Here is a 14,391-nt window from a genome sequence, read left to right on the forward strand (position 1 = left end):
ACTGAAAAACTCAAAACTGCATCTGCCCATCCCATCACTGAAACCAAACCACTAAGGCCATTTATGCTTTATTTTTCTAGGTGTAGCAATTGTCTGTCTTCAACAACAAAAACACTTTTCCGATTCACTCATCAGTCACAGCTTAGTAATGCAACCTTTTAATTTATGATAATACACAAATTAATGCCCTATTTGGCAACACAAAGAAGGAAAAAGAATCTATGCTTGTACAGCCAAATAATGACAGAATTAAAAAAAACCTCAAATGTTCAAACCCAAAGGTACGCTGCATTAAATTTCTTGGCAAAAACTGATTTGAGCAAAAAAACCCCCAAAAGCTAGAAAGCAATATATGACTTACTGATTAAATATAAACAACAATTACCCAATGATGGCCTTAAGTATACATTTAAAACTAACAACAAACATACCCATCAAATCTTGGTGGCTGTGGTCAAGTGTGTTTGAATTTTGTTACGTGAGCCAGAGCACATGCATAATTATGCAAAGATTTTAATTGGATTTCAACAGCTATCATACTCTAGGTGGATATATACCAGCATGGGGCTACCAATGACTCACAGAGCTACAAGAAGTGGCCTGCCATACGTGTGCTTCCACAGCGTGCACAGCAGCAGATGCCCCTGCCATGCTGGCCATTCAGAAACTGCCAGAATGGTGAAGAAACCTGGCACAACAAACCAGGTGTGGGCAGAGGACACTTATGGGGATGTGAGTGATACTTATCCAGCCTTATGGGGGAGCTTTATGTGAAGCCTTTTTAGGGTGCTGGATGACCCTTAGTGCCGTCTTCCTTGGGCCCTGCAGGATGTTCAGTCCCTTGGGAAAAATGTTCGTCACAGCAATTAAACACCAAACCTGAAACGTGTGACTTAAATATAAATACTGATAAATCAGGTATTAATTAACTGAAATCACTAAAAACGAACCCCCCAAGGACTACCTCTGAAAAATAACCACCCAGGGCATGCTGGGTTTGGTAAGTTATTGTTTTCCTATCTGACACTTTGAGCTGATGAAAAACAGCACGTTGATGGTACTGGAATATGAAACCCACTGTCATCAGGAAAACCCAGCAGAAGGAACTTGAACAGCATGTCTGTCTGATTTCACCTCTTGCACCTGTTCTGGGAAGACCACCTCTATGGAAAAGGACACCCCCGTGATCTCTTTGGCCAGCCTGCAAGTATGACAGCAGTTTTGATAGAGTCTTTTGTAGCATGGACTGTCCTCAAGAAACTAGATTTAGACAGCAGCTATTTCATGAAGCCTTGAGTACTCTTCAGTTGTGACCTGGGCTGAATTCTAATAGGTGTCACAGATTAGATGTGCAATATGCTGAAAGCAATGCCTTGAGATAGACCGTCTTACAATTTGCTTATCTTTCCTCTTGTCAAAAAGACGAAAAAACCTCTACATGTTATTCAACACCTTCAAAAGAAAGGAGTTTAAAATACTGCTATGTGAAACATTCACATATTTCACTTGCAAGTATTCTAGATTTGAAAAACTGCTTAATAGATGTTCTGTGCACTAGCAGTGATTCAGAACATAGCTGCGTCAATGGCATTTTGTGTTTTGTGTTTTGCTGGTCTGGGTGCCAATGAACAGCATGCATCTTCCTTACAACAAGCTGTTGCAATATTTTTGCCTCCAGAGAAACCAAGGGGGAAATATTGATAGATGTGTTAAAATAATCTTTCTAGACAGGGGGATCATGTCCATTTTGCAAGGATATAGTCCTCTTTCCTGTTTTGCATTTATTTTAGAGTATCTGTAAAAACCTCAACAAAAAATAAAGCATTATAAATTCAGTATCAGATGGTAGTCTTGAATAACATTTGAAAAGAGTCCATGCCATATAACATACCAGTAGTGATGGCCAATGGAGTAAAGCGTGTGGAATAGCTCAGTTCCAAGCAAAAGGTTTTTCCAAATTTTGTTTAAAACAAGATCTGTCTGACCAGCCTATTTTATTGCAGCCTCTTCTGGAAACTTGTCTACTTTTAGGTTTCTCCTTTTACAAAGTATTAAAGAAAGCATCACTCCTGTTCAGATTTTTGCATTAAAATGTCCTTTTGGATGATGGTAGACTGTTGCACTTTTTTTTTTCGCTCAGCATGTTAGTCACTCTAGACTATCCATGCATTGTGTAGCCTGCACACCACGGCAAGATTTTCTGTTATAGCTCTCTTTGGACATCCCATTCTTGCTCCTTTTTTCGCTTGGAGTGCTACCTGCAGTTCTGTGATTCTGACAGGTCCTGGATTTCAAGCTAGCTAGCTATCAACACATGACGGGAAGACCTCCAGGTTTGCAGAGAGCAGAGTGGATCACTGAATGGGGGACATCTACTGACTCACATAATTATGAGAATTAAAAATAGGGGGTCTTTTTAATCAGAGTAGGGTGCTGACCACTGGTTAGCCTACATTAGGATGACTGGCAATAATATTCTGAAGTGACAGTATCCACGCATGGATTTCTTCCTGAAAATTATTAACTCCAACTCTAGCAATCTCCTTGGTGAAAGAAGACATCAATACAATTGTAATAAAAACAACGATGCAGCAGATGCTTAACAGAATGAAAATAAGAAAGTAAACGTAATGTATTAAAAGTGCAAGTCAAAATATTAATCTATGTGAAAAAAAACCTTTTACATATTTCTAAAGATGGAATTGGCAATTTATTATTAGTACAGTGCACTCCTCTCTTCTAAACAGATAAAAAATGCCGCAGAGCTTTAAAGATAATAGAATCTATTAACTTGTACAAAATTGGCTTGTCCATCATGGGTTAAGGGATTCTTGGCCTATCAGCAATCTTCCACAGAACTCTTAATATTAAAAATTTTTGCTGCTTACACCGCAAGGGAGAAAGAGCTGACAAAAGCCTTTGGCCAGTGAGATCAAAATTGGGGATGGGGGGAGAAAGGGGAGTTTAGCTTATTTACATTTTTGCTTTGTTAGTAAACTGAAATGGTGGGAGAAGGAGGGAAAGGAGGGGAAAAAAAAAAAAGGAGACAGAAAAGTGAAATTAACAGCCTCTAAATCTTCTGGCAACAGCAGTGCATTTTGATGATGTGCTGTGTCAGCTTCCACTAATGGTTTAGGGTTGAATCAGGCACAGTTCAAGACCCAAACCAGTGCAGGCCACCACATCTAATTCTTTAGAAGAACACATACCCTAATTATGAAGCCGGCTACAAAATAAAGAGATCAGAATTCCTGGCAAAGCAGAATAACGATCTACTTAATCAGAAATCAGAATGCCGTTTTGAATCCCTAAAAATTATAAAGGTAAGACTTCAGTCTCATAATGAATGTGCATCTGAACAAGATGTGTTAACCTTTTGAGAAAAAAACTACTTTTCTGACAAAACTCATCACAGTTGCTTTTTCTGCTCATAGGGGTTAATCTTACTGGTCTATTCCAGTAATGTGAATGGAAACAAAGGCTGTATATATGTGTGCCACTTACCACACAAAATATCCCTCCAGTATTTCAGAGAGCACAGGAAGGAAATGCCCACTGAGCTAGGGATGTGCCAATGTCAGTGCTGCCTGTGCCAGTCCATTCCTGTGAAATTTGCGGCGTGTGGCAGAAAACATTGCGGGGCGGCAGGCTTGTGGTGGGGTGGGGAGACTGCTTAAACAGGCAGTGCATGAGAATCAGCCATTTGGGAGATTTAATAGGAAGCTGTTTGTCTGCTTTTTTGATGTTAAATTAGTCTTCAATTTTGTTGCAAGGAAGAAGGCATCGCAAAAAGGATGCATCTCTTCCAGTAAACCTTGGGAAAGGAACACCTTTACTTTAACGGCCTTCCCACCAAGAACCCCCTCCAACATTTTGGCTTTCCCTAGCCATAGCTATCAGCAACACAACAGCTGCTCATTTTACATTGACTTGCTGGAGAGAGAATGATTGAAAGAGCCAATCTATGTCACATGGAGAAGCTGTGGCACAACATCACAGGAGGTAATAGGAGAGGAATGAGGTCAGAACAAACAAGGGTAGGGTGAGAATGGAGAGGAACGTACCAGTGAAGAAAATTACTGAAGGCGAGATGCTGTGCTACACAATCTGTGTTTCAAAACGGCCACAACCTGAATGCTGCAAACAGCCACAGAAATGCAAACAAGCTCTGTGATGCTTTTTCACAGGGTCTTGTGAGCATAGCTGATGAAAAAAGCTACCAAAGTCCTAGTAATAAAGCACAACGGTGAGAACACACTTAGGTGAAAGCAGAGTCTAATTCATATGGTTTGAAAGCCTCAGTACCCGGCGGCATCCCAGTAGTCGCAGGCTTTAAATAGCAGCCTTGCTCGTGTCATTTTGTAGCTTGAGAAACGCCGCAGCAGCAGCAGCAGCAGCAGCAGCAGCAGCGCTACTGCAGCTGCCTAGCTCCCCTCCGGAGAACGCTGCATCACGCCTGGGAGTTCACCTTTAGCAAAAGAGCTGCAGAGACCAGGAGCTCGCCCACACCAGGGAAACAGTCATGGGGGATTCTGATTTAGCATCATTGATAAAAATCCTTCCTGAGGAAGAGCAGCTTTTGTGTTACTACACAAGACCAGAAAACCACCGTGCAAAATGGTGGCACAGTTTGTATGAAGGGGTAATAGGCTTCACTAGGCCAGTCAAAAAATGAGCTTTTCAGCTCAGCTGAAATGAGGAAGTGACTCTGACCTTTGGGCCCACAGCCCTTCTACTTTTACCCCACAGGGATCAATTGATTTCATAAAAAAGTTACTGCTTTTCCCTACACATTGTCCTGTTCCTGTCCTTATCTATCAGGGCTGCAGTAAAGTTATTTTCAGCATCACAACATTCTTTCCCTATTCAGCAATCAGGCTGCTAAAATGCCCATCCATTTACTTGCCTGAATCTGACTGTGGGAAAACATTACCTTTCCAGCTGGGCAGACTGTGGGCCTTCACTCAACAACAGGGATGAGTTTCTGCACCACGTACTGAGAAATAAGCTACAAATACAAAGCTACCATACTGCACATCATGAAAATACTCTGCTCTTGCTGCTGTCCCCACTATTCCTGCCTCCCTGTTGCACGTGCTGCTGGTCAGAGTGGGTGGATAGGGAAGAAATAACTACAGGATGCACATGCAGCGTCATGGCTCAACATGCTCAGACCACATGTAGCAAGCAACATTTCTGCATGCACTGAAGTTATTTCTCTTTTCTTATCTAGTTTAACCTTTGTATACAAACATATACATACATTTTACACAGATACCTTTGCACTGAATACCAAAACACAGGCTACTTACTGAATCTTAATCTGCATTTTTCCAGTACATCTAATGAAAAGGCACCACTGCTTTTGTTTCTTTTAACTGAGCTACCTGTTGATTTTTTTCATGGTTTTGTCTGCAACTGTTATCCCTAGAGTAATGTCAGCACTCTCCTACCCTTAGGAACTCCCCTAATATTCAAAATGTCAGGAAATCATCAAAACCTTGAGCATCAGAAAAAGAATAAACTCCTCTGAAATACTAAATACGTATTGCTGCCTGATCTCTTGCAAGTAACGTGCCAGAAGGGTGAGGACAAGGCAAGAGCTGGCATTAATGCATGCCTTTCCCCCCCTCCTTCTCCCCTCCTCCCCTTCTGAGTATCCTGAGAGATTTTCACAAATTTCTGAATGGACATCAATGACTGTGTGCCATATTCTCTGTGGCACAAGACAGCAAGTGGCAAGCATGCCATTGGCATTTCAATTATTACTGCTTACTTGAACTTTGGAAATATTAAGAAATATATTATATACTGTACTCATGTCCTAAATTATATTATCACAATATAGAGTTGGGGAATTTCTGACTCATCCAATGGGTCTGAAACCACCATAAAATTCCAAGAGCCAAATCCAACAAAAATACACAGTAAACCCCAAAAAAGGCCCTGCAAATAATAAAAAAACCAACAAATAGTTGACACATAAACCAAATACAAAAGTTATGATCAAGTATTCATCCTAGTTGATGATAAAGACATTTATCAAACATACATTGGGTCAAGTTCGGAATACTGAGCATTCCAAGGGCTTACCAGATGAAGTTTACATGCAATTTACCCCTGCTTAAGCACGCATTTTTTTGCTGAAAAAGACCCTAAAAATTCAGGATTCTCAGAAAATAAATTAATTTAGAACACAGGGTTATTTATTTAGTAAATCTGTCTAGTGATTTAATTTTTTTTGTAGGAACAAACTTACCTGGAATACTCGCTGGAGAAATAGGGCCGGATCTTGACTGGTTGCTTCCAACGGGAGAGCCTACGGGGGAAGGTGATGGGCCCCCAGGGATGCCAGAGAGATGTGGAGAAGCATGAGGGGAGAACGGAGACTGTGCAGGGTTGCTCTGCTCCCCTTGGCTGCTTGTAGAGCCTGAAGCACTAACAGCTGAGCTCAGGGTTGCTTCGGTTCCAGTCGGCAAGTCATCAATGGATCCAGATAAATCCTGAGGAAGAAAGAACACATGGAGTCATATAAGCTAATACTCAGGCCACAGGACTCAAGAATTGGAATGGCAATGGGGTCCATTTGTTTACTTATTGCAGCAGATAACTGAAAGGTTGTGTTTAACATTGGTTCATGTAGTTAAAAGATGGCAGAAAGTGAGGCCGGTATATGAAATACTCCACTTAATCTCTAATTCTTTCAAGAAAAGAAGAAGCAAGGGCAACAACCCAATTTGCTCAACACTGAATTTAACCTTTTTTCCATCTGGATTAAACTTTCAAAATTAATGCCACAAATTCTGCCTGAGCATACTAAAACTAATGAAAATGATACATCAGTTTCACTTTCACACAGTATTTCATTCTGGCATTTGCTACATTTGCAATCACAGCTTATACACTTCACTTTTTAAACCATCACCAGAAGCAGAGAAGGATGTGAAATACACAGTCCTTGTAACACTCATATGTAGCTCCTTAACCTTGCAGAAGAGTCGTAAGAGGCCTTGCCCTCACCTCAGCAGCAGCACAGGACCTGTTGGCCAGCTAAGGCCAAGAAAAGATGCTTCTCTATTTTGATCAAATACTAGCATATAACCCAGTTTGCCTTGAGTTTCATTTCAATAGACTGCTAAACCATTTCAGTTCATGATTGCTGCATTTTCAATGAGAAGTTTCCTGCACAGGCCAAGGCACATGTGAATTCTAGCTAAGTAGTGCTGGGCATATTCCCCAAAGCTGTAATAGGGCAAGAGTTACACTGCCTTTGGATCTGCAGGAATAATTTATTTTTTAAATAATTGTAAAATCAAATATGAAAGACAATGTCAAGAAATCTGTGACAAAGCAAGTGCATGCTCCTTAACTGTCAAGAAAAAAATGTTAATTCCTAAGCACCACAGAAAGATCTCACACAAACCGAAAAGCACAAAGCTGTGCTTCTGTGACTGTTAGCAAGACATAAGTCAAGAAGCATGTTACTATTTCTCTTAATGAATTAAGGTGCAAACGAGAGGCAGAGAGCTGCCACCTCACATATAAACCAGGTCAGTAAATGACCTTTGAGGCTTCCAATAACTGGGATGACCCACTGTGTTACTCTAGCTGATTCTGACTTCACTGGTCTGGCTCATGCAAGCGGTTACGTTGTAGGCAATGGGATTTGTCCTTGTTCCAGCAGCACAAAAAGAACTACACTGAGCAAAATACTCAGGAAGCAAAGCCCTACTGCTGCCTAATTTTCATAACAGAAAATAAAGCTATTTTTAGAAGTTACAAAACTTGGATGAAATGCAAAGTGTGTTTAGATTCCTGCCCAATGCTGACCATCTCCATTACAAGGGGGGTTCACAGCCAGTCTCCCATAATACATAAACACAGTCAGTCTTCCAAGGCATGGAAAGAGTAGGATTAACAACTTAAACACTGATAACATTCATTGGAAGCCACCTCTAAGGCTGAGTGTAATTCTCCCTCATACATGAAGGTAGTTAACACAACCCACCCAAAATAGCTCTCTGCAGGACACCTCACAGACTTTATTTCCAATGAATTTCCTCAAGTACTTCAAGCACAGCTCTCACCACAGGTTAATTTTGCTTTTTCTGACAAGCACAAAATTGTATGTGTATTTCATTAGGTATATAAAAAGCAAAAATTAATTCTGAAACTTCAGTCTTTGTGTGGACTCAGCATTCACTCATGAGCAGACTTCCAAATCCCTACAAATGGAAACGTAATTGTGAAATGGGCAATAAACTACTTTCATTGTTTCTTTTTCAAAACTATTAACTGTAGAAAATATAAACAAGAAATAACACCATCTGATACTGTATAGAGCCACGCTAGACGTTTTTCACAGTAGAATATACTCGACAAACAGGTAAGGAATTACTGCTTTTCCATACATAATATGCTACTCTTCTAAATGGAATCAAATTGCTGCTGTCGTGATGTGTAACAAATGCTGCAGGAAGTGCTGATAAAACAAATGCTGCTGAAAAGCATATAATAAACCCCTGAAAACTGAACATAGCAGAATAGAGCCTATTCTAAAGAAGTACAAAATCTGCGTAAAAAAAACAGATAGGCACCCAACTGATAGAAGATATAGAAAGCACAGGGGTTTAGGTTTAGATTAACAAAGATTTTTAAAGTGTGTGGATTAAACCTTTCATTTGTTTTGGCAAACCATGAAGTACTTGAAATGCAAACATGTCAAAATAATGAAAAGCCATGAAGCAGCTACCACTGTCAATGATTAAATTATCTGTTGTTCAGAGACATAGGCAAAACCACCTTGCAGAGCATGTGCATGGGGAAGAATTTAGGAAGAGGAACGAAGTTCACTTTTTCCATCATATCCCATCCAGTGCCTGCCTTCCAGGGATTTCCTCACCACCGTGATGCAATTTCTTTACAAAAGCCAAAAAGAAGGAGGAAAGCTTGCATGATGACAGCCTATTTAAAGAGTGAAACCACACCACTCTCTCCCAGTACATGCAGAGGGAGTGGCTGGGTAGTGCATAAAGTAGTGCCCTGTGGAAGCTCCCTACAAGCACTCAGGGTAAGCATTGGGATTTCCACCTGGGGCTGGGAAGCTATACAATCAACTTATCTGCTGAAGATGCTATGGTAGCATTCACTCATCAGGCCCATCAAGAAAGCTGGTAATGTGGTTGCTCTTAAGGCAGCATGAAAGGCGGTTGCTTGGGCTGTATGACACAACCTTCACCCTGTGTTACTGGGGGGGGGGGGGGGAGGGGAGGGGAGGGCTATAATGAGAAATACCAGCTGTTTTGCACAAAGTAGTTTGCAGATCATTAATTTGTATTTTTTGTTAACATACATTTCATGGCCTTACCTAGTCTTCAAAAGTAGAAAGGCCAAGTAGGAAAGCAACTGGGAAGCTTTCAGCATACAAAGGCTTTAGAAACACCTCTGTTATCTACAAAATCTAATTGGCAAATTAAAGAGAATGAGAAGAAAGACTTTATGTGAAGCACCCGGACAGAAAGAGCAGAAGTTGACTCACTGTTCTCCTATTATCAGTATTTTAATGCTTGCTTTTACCTCGGTTTAACAGAGCAGTAATGAAGTCATGCACAATTTCCACATGGCAAACATTTATTTAGATATAAAATACTGTACATGTATACATTATATACGTAAATCACACGGATATACTCGCATTTACTTAGCATATCCACATGTAAAGCTATTAAAAAGCCTACTAATAAGAGAAATTCACAGCGGTTTAAGCCTACAGCCTAGTTAACAAAGAAGCTCTGTAACTAATACTCCTCTAGAGGACAATTTAGTCAGCAGGGCACCAACTCTATTCTTCTTTTATAAGTACTATCAGATCTATGATGCCTGTAAAGAACAGAGAGACCTTACTTACTGCATCTCATTCAAACCAAGGCACCTTCAAGCTACAGTGCTTCCATTTATCTTGTTGGAAAGTTGGCAGGTTAGGTAATTGCTGGGATTCTTTTTAGGGACTGAAGTCCCCATACCCTAAGGCATGCCTTAAATTTTGCCTCTTTTCAGAGGCTTTATCTGGAAAGCAGTTGATTCTTCCAGGAAAATGTAGGGAGTCTAGAATTACCAGAAATATATTGTTTCTTGTAGATCTTCTTCTTGTAGAGCAATCTTATTATTCTTGTCTATAGTATTAGTATGAATGTATTTCCAAATGTGGCACCTAATCTACAAAAAAATGAAGGACAAAATATTTTTTCCCCCTGGCACAGATCCATATTACAGTTCTGTATTCTCTACGTCAGCTTTACAGCCTGTATTATTCAGGATATCCCAGACAGTTTTCGAAGTTAATTTCTAGATAATACCTTGATTAGAAAGTGGAATGTCCCTCTGCAGGATTTATCTCTTTTAGCAAAGTGTTTTATCTCTGACTATCTTCACTTCTAGCCTCACCTTCCACCCACGCACAACCTTTATTCTTGTCCCTTCGACAAGTACAAGAGCTAAAATGAACAGGATTCCATTGTGCTTGAGATTATAATGTTATGCCTTCCTGGTGGTATGATCTTATCGGACTGACAGGAGAGACAATCTTGAAACAACACACCAATTTACTATTGCAACATGGTCAGCAACGGGGAGAAGGAAGGTAGTTTGGGGCCCTCTTGCAGGGATTGTGCTGAGCGTATACAACCTGGGATTTATTTAAACTTTCTGACTATTGCCTACCAGTTCCTTTATGCTCAGGGAGTCGAAGAAAAGCAGAGGTATTCTGTAGATATTAAAGATAAACAAAACCTCCTTGTCTCCAAGAAGCTGAAAACCCCAGACTCTACCCTACCCATTTTGCTAGCACCAATCCCAGTGCTGCACCTAGGGAACTGCAGCAACTGACTGGCTGCAGGATCAAAACCCTGCTACTAACTCCATTCAGGCCTTTCTCCAGTATTTTTCATTAGGATAGTGGATGGTGCTGCTCAAAAGACAGGATCCTGCATGAAATACCCATCTTTGGATTGCGTGATATAAGCACAGTCTGCTGAGAAAACACAGCCCCATGACCATATGGCCTAATGCTCCCAGACAGCACACACAGAAAAGAGGCAAGCCTGCAAGTGCAAGAACCAGCAGGAGGAAGAGACCCCTTCAAAGCCTTAGGTATCCTTGCAGAACTGTTTCACTGTTCTGCAGACTGAAGAGAAGTACGTGTTGCATCATCTGAGACAGTGGAGCTGGGTAAGGCAGCACAATCTGCTCTCCTTACAGCAACTGGTGGCACTAGGAAAACGTAAGTGGCAGTAGTAGGTGACTCTCCACTGAAAGACACAGAAGCACCCACTTGCTGGCCTGAAGCACTGTCTAGAGAGGTTTGCTGCTTAACTGGAGCTTGCATCAGATAAGTCACCCAGAGATTATGAAAACTTGAACATCCCACTGACTATTGTTTGCTAGCGCTGTTTCATGTGGGCACCAGTATACAGCCAGGAACAGGCTGAGGACTATCTATGATTCTGTGATCTTCTTAACATGAATCACCTCTTTAGAAGTAAAATTATATATACACACAAACATATTTTACATGTAAGTATGTAAATATATATTCCAGCATACAAACACTCTGCTATTGTTTTGGAGCCATGGGGGATTATGAACAATATGCTCTGTAATTGAAATTAACTTTGAACAAATTATTTGGCTGACAAACACACATAGGCACACAAAAGGAAAAGCCACAATAGCTCTGTTTAAATTTCAAGATATTTCTAAGACCTCTTTTCATCACAAAGCTGCTTATAATAGCACGTTTCAAGAAGTCTTCCAAAGGTCCTGCTGGTCATATTGTTGAGGCAGGGAGTGAGCTAAGAGCCTCCCATTGCCTGTGCACAAGAAGAGCACAAGGGCTCAGCAACTGTAGGGGCGATGAGGAAAATCCTTTCATTTTCAAAGGCTGCTACCTCATATATGGGTGTCTTGCTTCCATGGCAGATATGTTACAACCCACAACTAAGCACATCAAAGACACTTAATGCACATCCCTAAAAAAACTCTTTAACAGGAGACAGCAAGGCTGCTGTTACATTTTTGACAAATTGCCTTTCACACTCTTACTGAAATGAATTCGGAGACAGAAACCAAAGTTCACTCTTTGAATCTTGTTAAATCAAGATTTGGAGAAAGAAAAGTAGACAAGATCACTTTCATTTCAAACACCTCCTTGAGGTAAAAGCTTGATTTTTATTGACAGGTACAGCTCTGTCTCAGAGCACACTGTTGTAAGGAAAGAATTTGTGTCATATTAAAGACTTACCTGCAAGACAAATCCAAACTTTGACAATGGCTGGGTAGAGGTACCATGAGAGGTAGTTAGTCATAGTACTTGTCAGTCTTACTCTTCTCCACTAACTAGATGTTTTAGTGTTTGTAACCAAATTTTTAACTTTAAACTCTACGTCAAACTACTCATGCACTACTCTAGATGAAGGAAATTCTGAGTATATGATAAAAACACTAGCTGCTTTCATTAAATTTAGTGACAAAGCACCACTTGCTAGAGAATGCATTCCCTTCACTCTACAGACCTCGCATGCTTCCCAAAATAACTCAGTTACTGAACTGTCTGCAAGGACTCCAACCCATATCAAAAAACCAAACCAACCAACCAAACAAAAAGTCATCTTCCGTACACTCATTCAAAAACCCAGAAAAAGCATAAGCAAACAGAGCAGTGTCAATGCTTCCTCTGATGCCTTTTCAACCTATGGATCCTGGAATTATATCAGTCATCAAGAAATTATCTACAAAAACTCAACTTGGAAAAACAGATTCATGTCACAGCTTACTACTTAATTTCTAAGCAAATTATTGTTTTAGACAGTTCTTACTACTAATTTGGATAGGAAATTCTTTACAATCCCTGATTAAAAGTGCACAGAAAACACTGTTTCCAAGAAAAGTGTTAGTCGTAATAAATAAATACCTGCTGAGAGTGGGGAAAGAGCAGAGGAAGGTTTGCTTTTTGGTTTTTTAAAACCTTTTTACCCTTTTTAAAACAGGTTCACTAAAGCTGGTATGAGTGTTTCTCCTGACTTTGACTGACTTGGGTTTTCCTCCAAACACTCATTTAACTGGAAAGTTTCACCTGCCAAATGCAAGGGGTCTTAAGTGGACTCACTGCAACGTCAGAACTAAACAAATAGTCCTACCTGGGTTTCCCCCATTCTTTTCCTTTTTTAGATAATTCTTGTCCTGTAATATGAACAGCAAAGCATACGTGATGAGTTGGTGCAGTGTCACTGGCTCAGATCTCAGAATAAGGACTGTTAGGGCTATGTAGACTGTGCAGAAGAGACTGTGGCTGAAGGCACACCTCTCACACGTGCCTGCAGGCTTGCACTTTCACTGACAGTGAACACCACTATGACAGCACAGTCCACCAGGGTCAAGAGGTGTAACTGGCTGCCTAGGCAGGACTGCCAACCTGATGAGAAATATGATTTTGTTCTGCTGAGTACAGCATATCTCACTGTAGCATTCAATTCCAAGTTCATTTAAGAAAGAATATTTTCTTAGTAAATTTGTTTAACAAGCAAAGGATATGGGTTTATAAGACAATCTTAACTTACAATAAAAATTGTTGACCTGTTGATACAGGTGTCCAAGAACGGAACACGATACGCCCATATCTGCCCGACACAGGATGAGAAGTTGCTAAGATGCACTTCTGTGCCTGCATTGATGCATGGTGGATTATTTGCTTGTCCAGACAAGAGATTTACAGCAAAAACAGCTTATGGCAATGAGAAATTCAAAACTGACTTTGTAGCTTTGAGACACCAGATTGAAGACCAGACAACTTGCACACCTTCCTGCCTGTGCTGAGTGCTGCTCATTACGGGATTTGTAGCTCCTCAAGAAGAGGGTTCCTAAGGTCTCCAGCTGCATCAAGAAATCTCCTAATGGCATAAAAAAAAGTTGCTAGTTTACAAACATCGATTTCTGTATATGAAATAATAAATACTAATGATCCATGTGCTATCAAAGCAAATTGATAATGTCTGGCAAGGATTGTAAACAGGTAAGACACAGTTTGTCTAACAACAATAAGTTTTTATATGGAAAATAAACAGTAAATCTCCAGAACAGAAAAACAATAACACAGCATCTCTCAAGATACAAACTTCACTGTTTATCTCTGCAGCAGAATGCTTACCACGTAGAATTTCTGGAAATAAAATTTAAAAGCAAGAAGCCACAAACCCTTAGGAGTCATTTGTTTCTTCTGTATTGTAGCAAAGAAAAATTCTCAGCCAACTCTTGTAGTTAAAGCATCAACTATTTATCATCAATAAATCATCAACATTTAAAACAACCAAATGAATGAAAACCACAATAAATTGCCCC

The 14,391-nt window shown here is 40.2% G+C and overlaps 1 protein-coding gene across 1 annotated transcript in view; it reads right to left on the reverse strand.

Moving 5' to 3' along the window:
* ARID1B (AT-rich interaction domain 1B) overlaps positions 1–14,391 on the reverse strand; it is a 335,100-nt gene that overhangs the window by 92,980 nt on the left and 227,729 nt on the right. The window contains 1 exon segment of the mRNA XM_054394179.1: positions 6,260–6,503. Coding sequence (XP_054250154.1) covers positions 6,260–6,503 — 244 coding nt within the window.

The sequence above is a fragment of the Indicator indicator genome, chromosome 2, assembly GCF_027791375.1.
Source record: "Indicator indicator isolate 239-I01 chromosome 2, UM_Iind_1.1, whole genome shotgun sequence".
Taxonomy (NCBI): Eukaryota; Metazoa; Chordata; class Aves; order Piciformes; family Indicatoridae; genus Indicator; species Indicator indicator.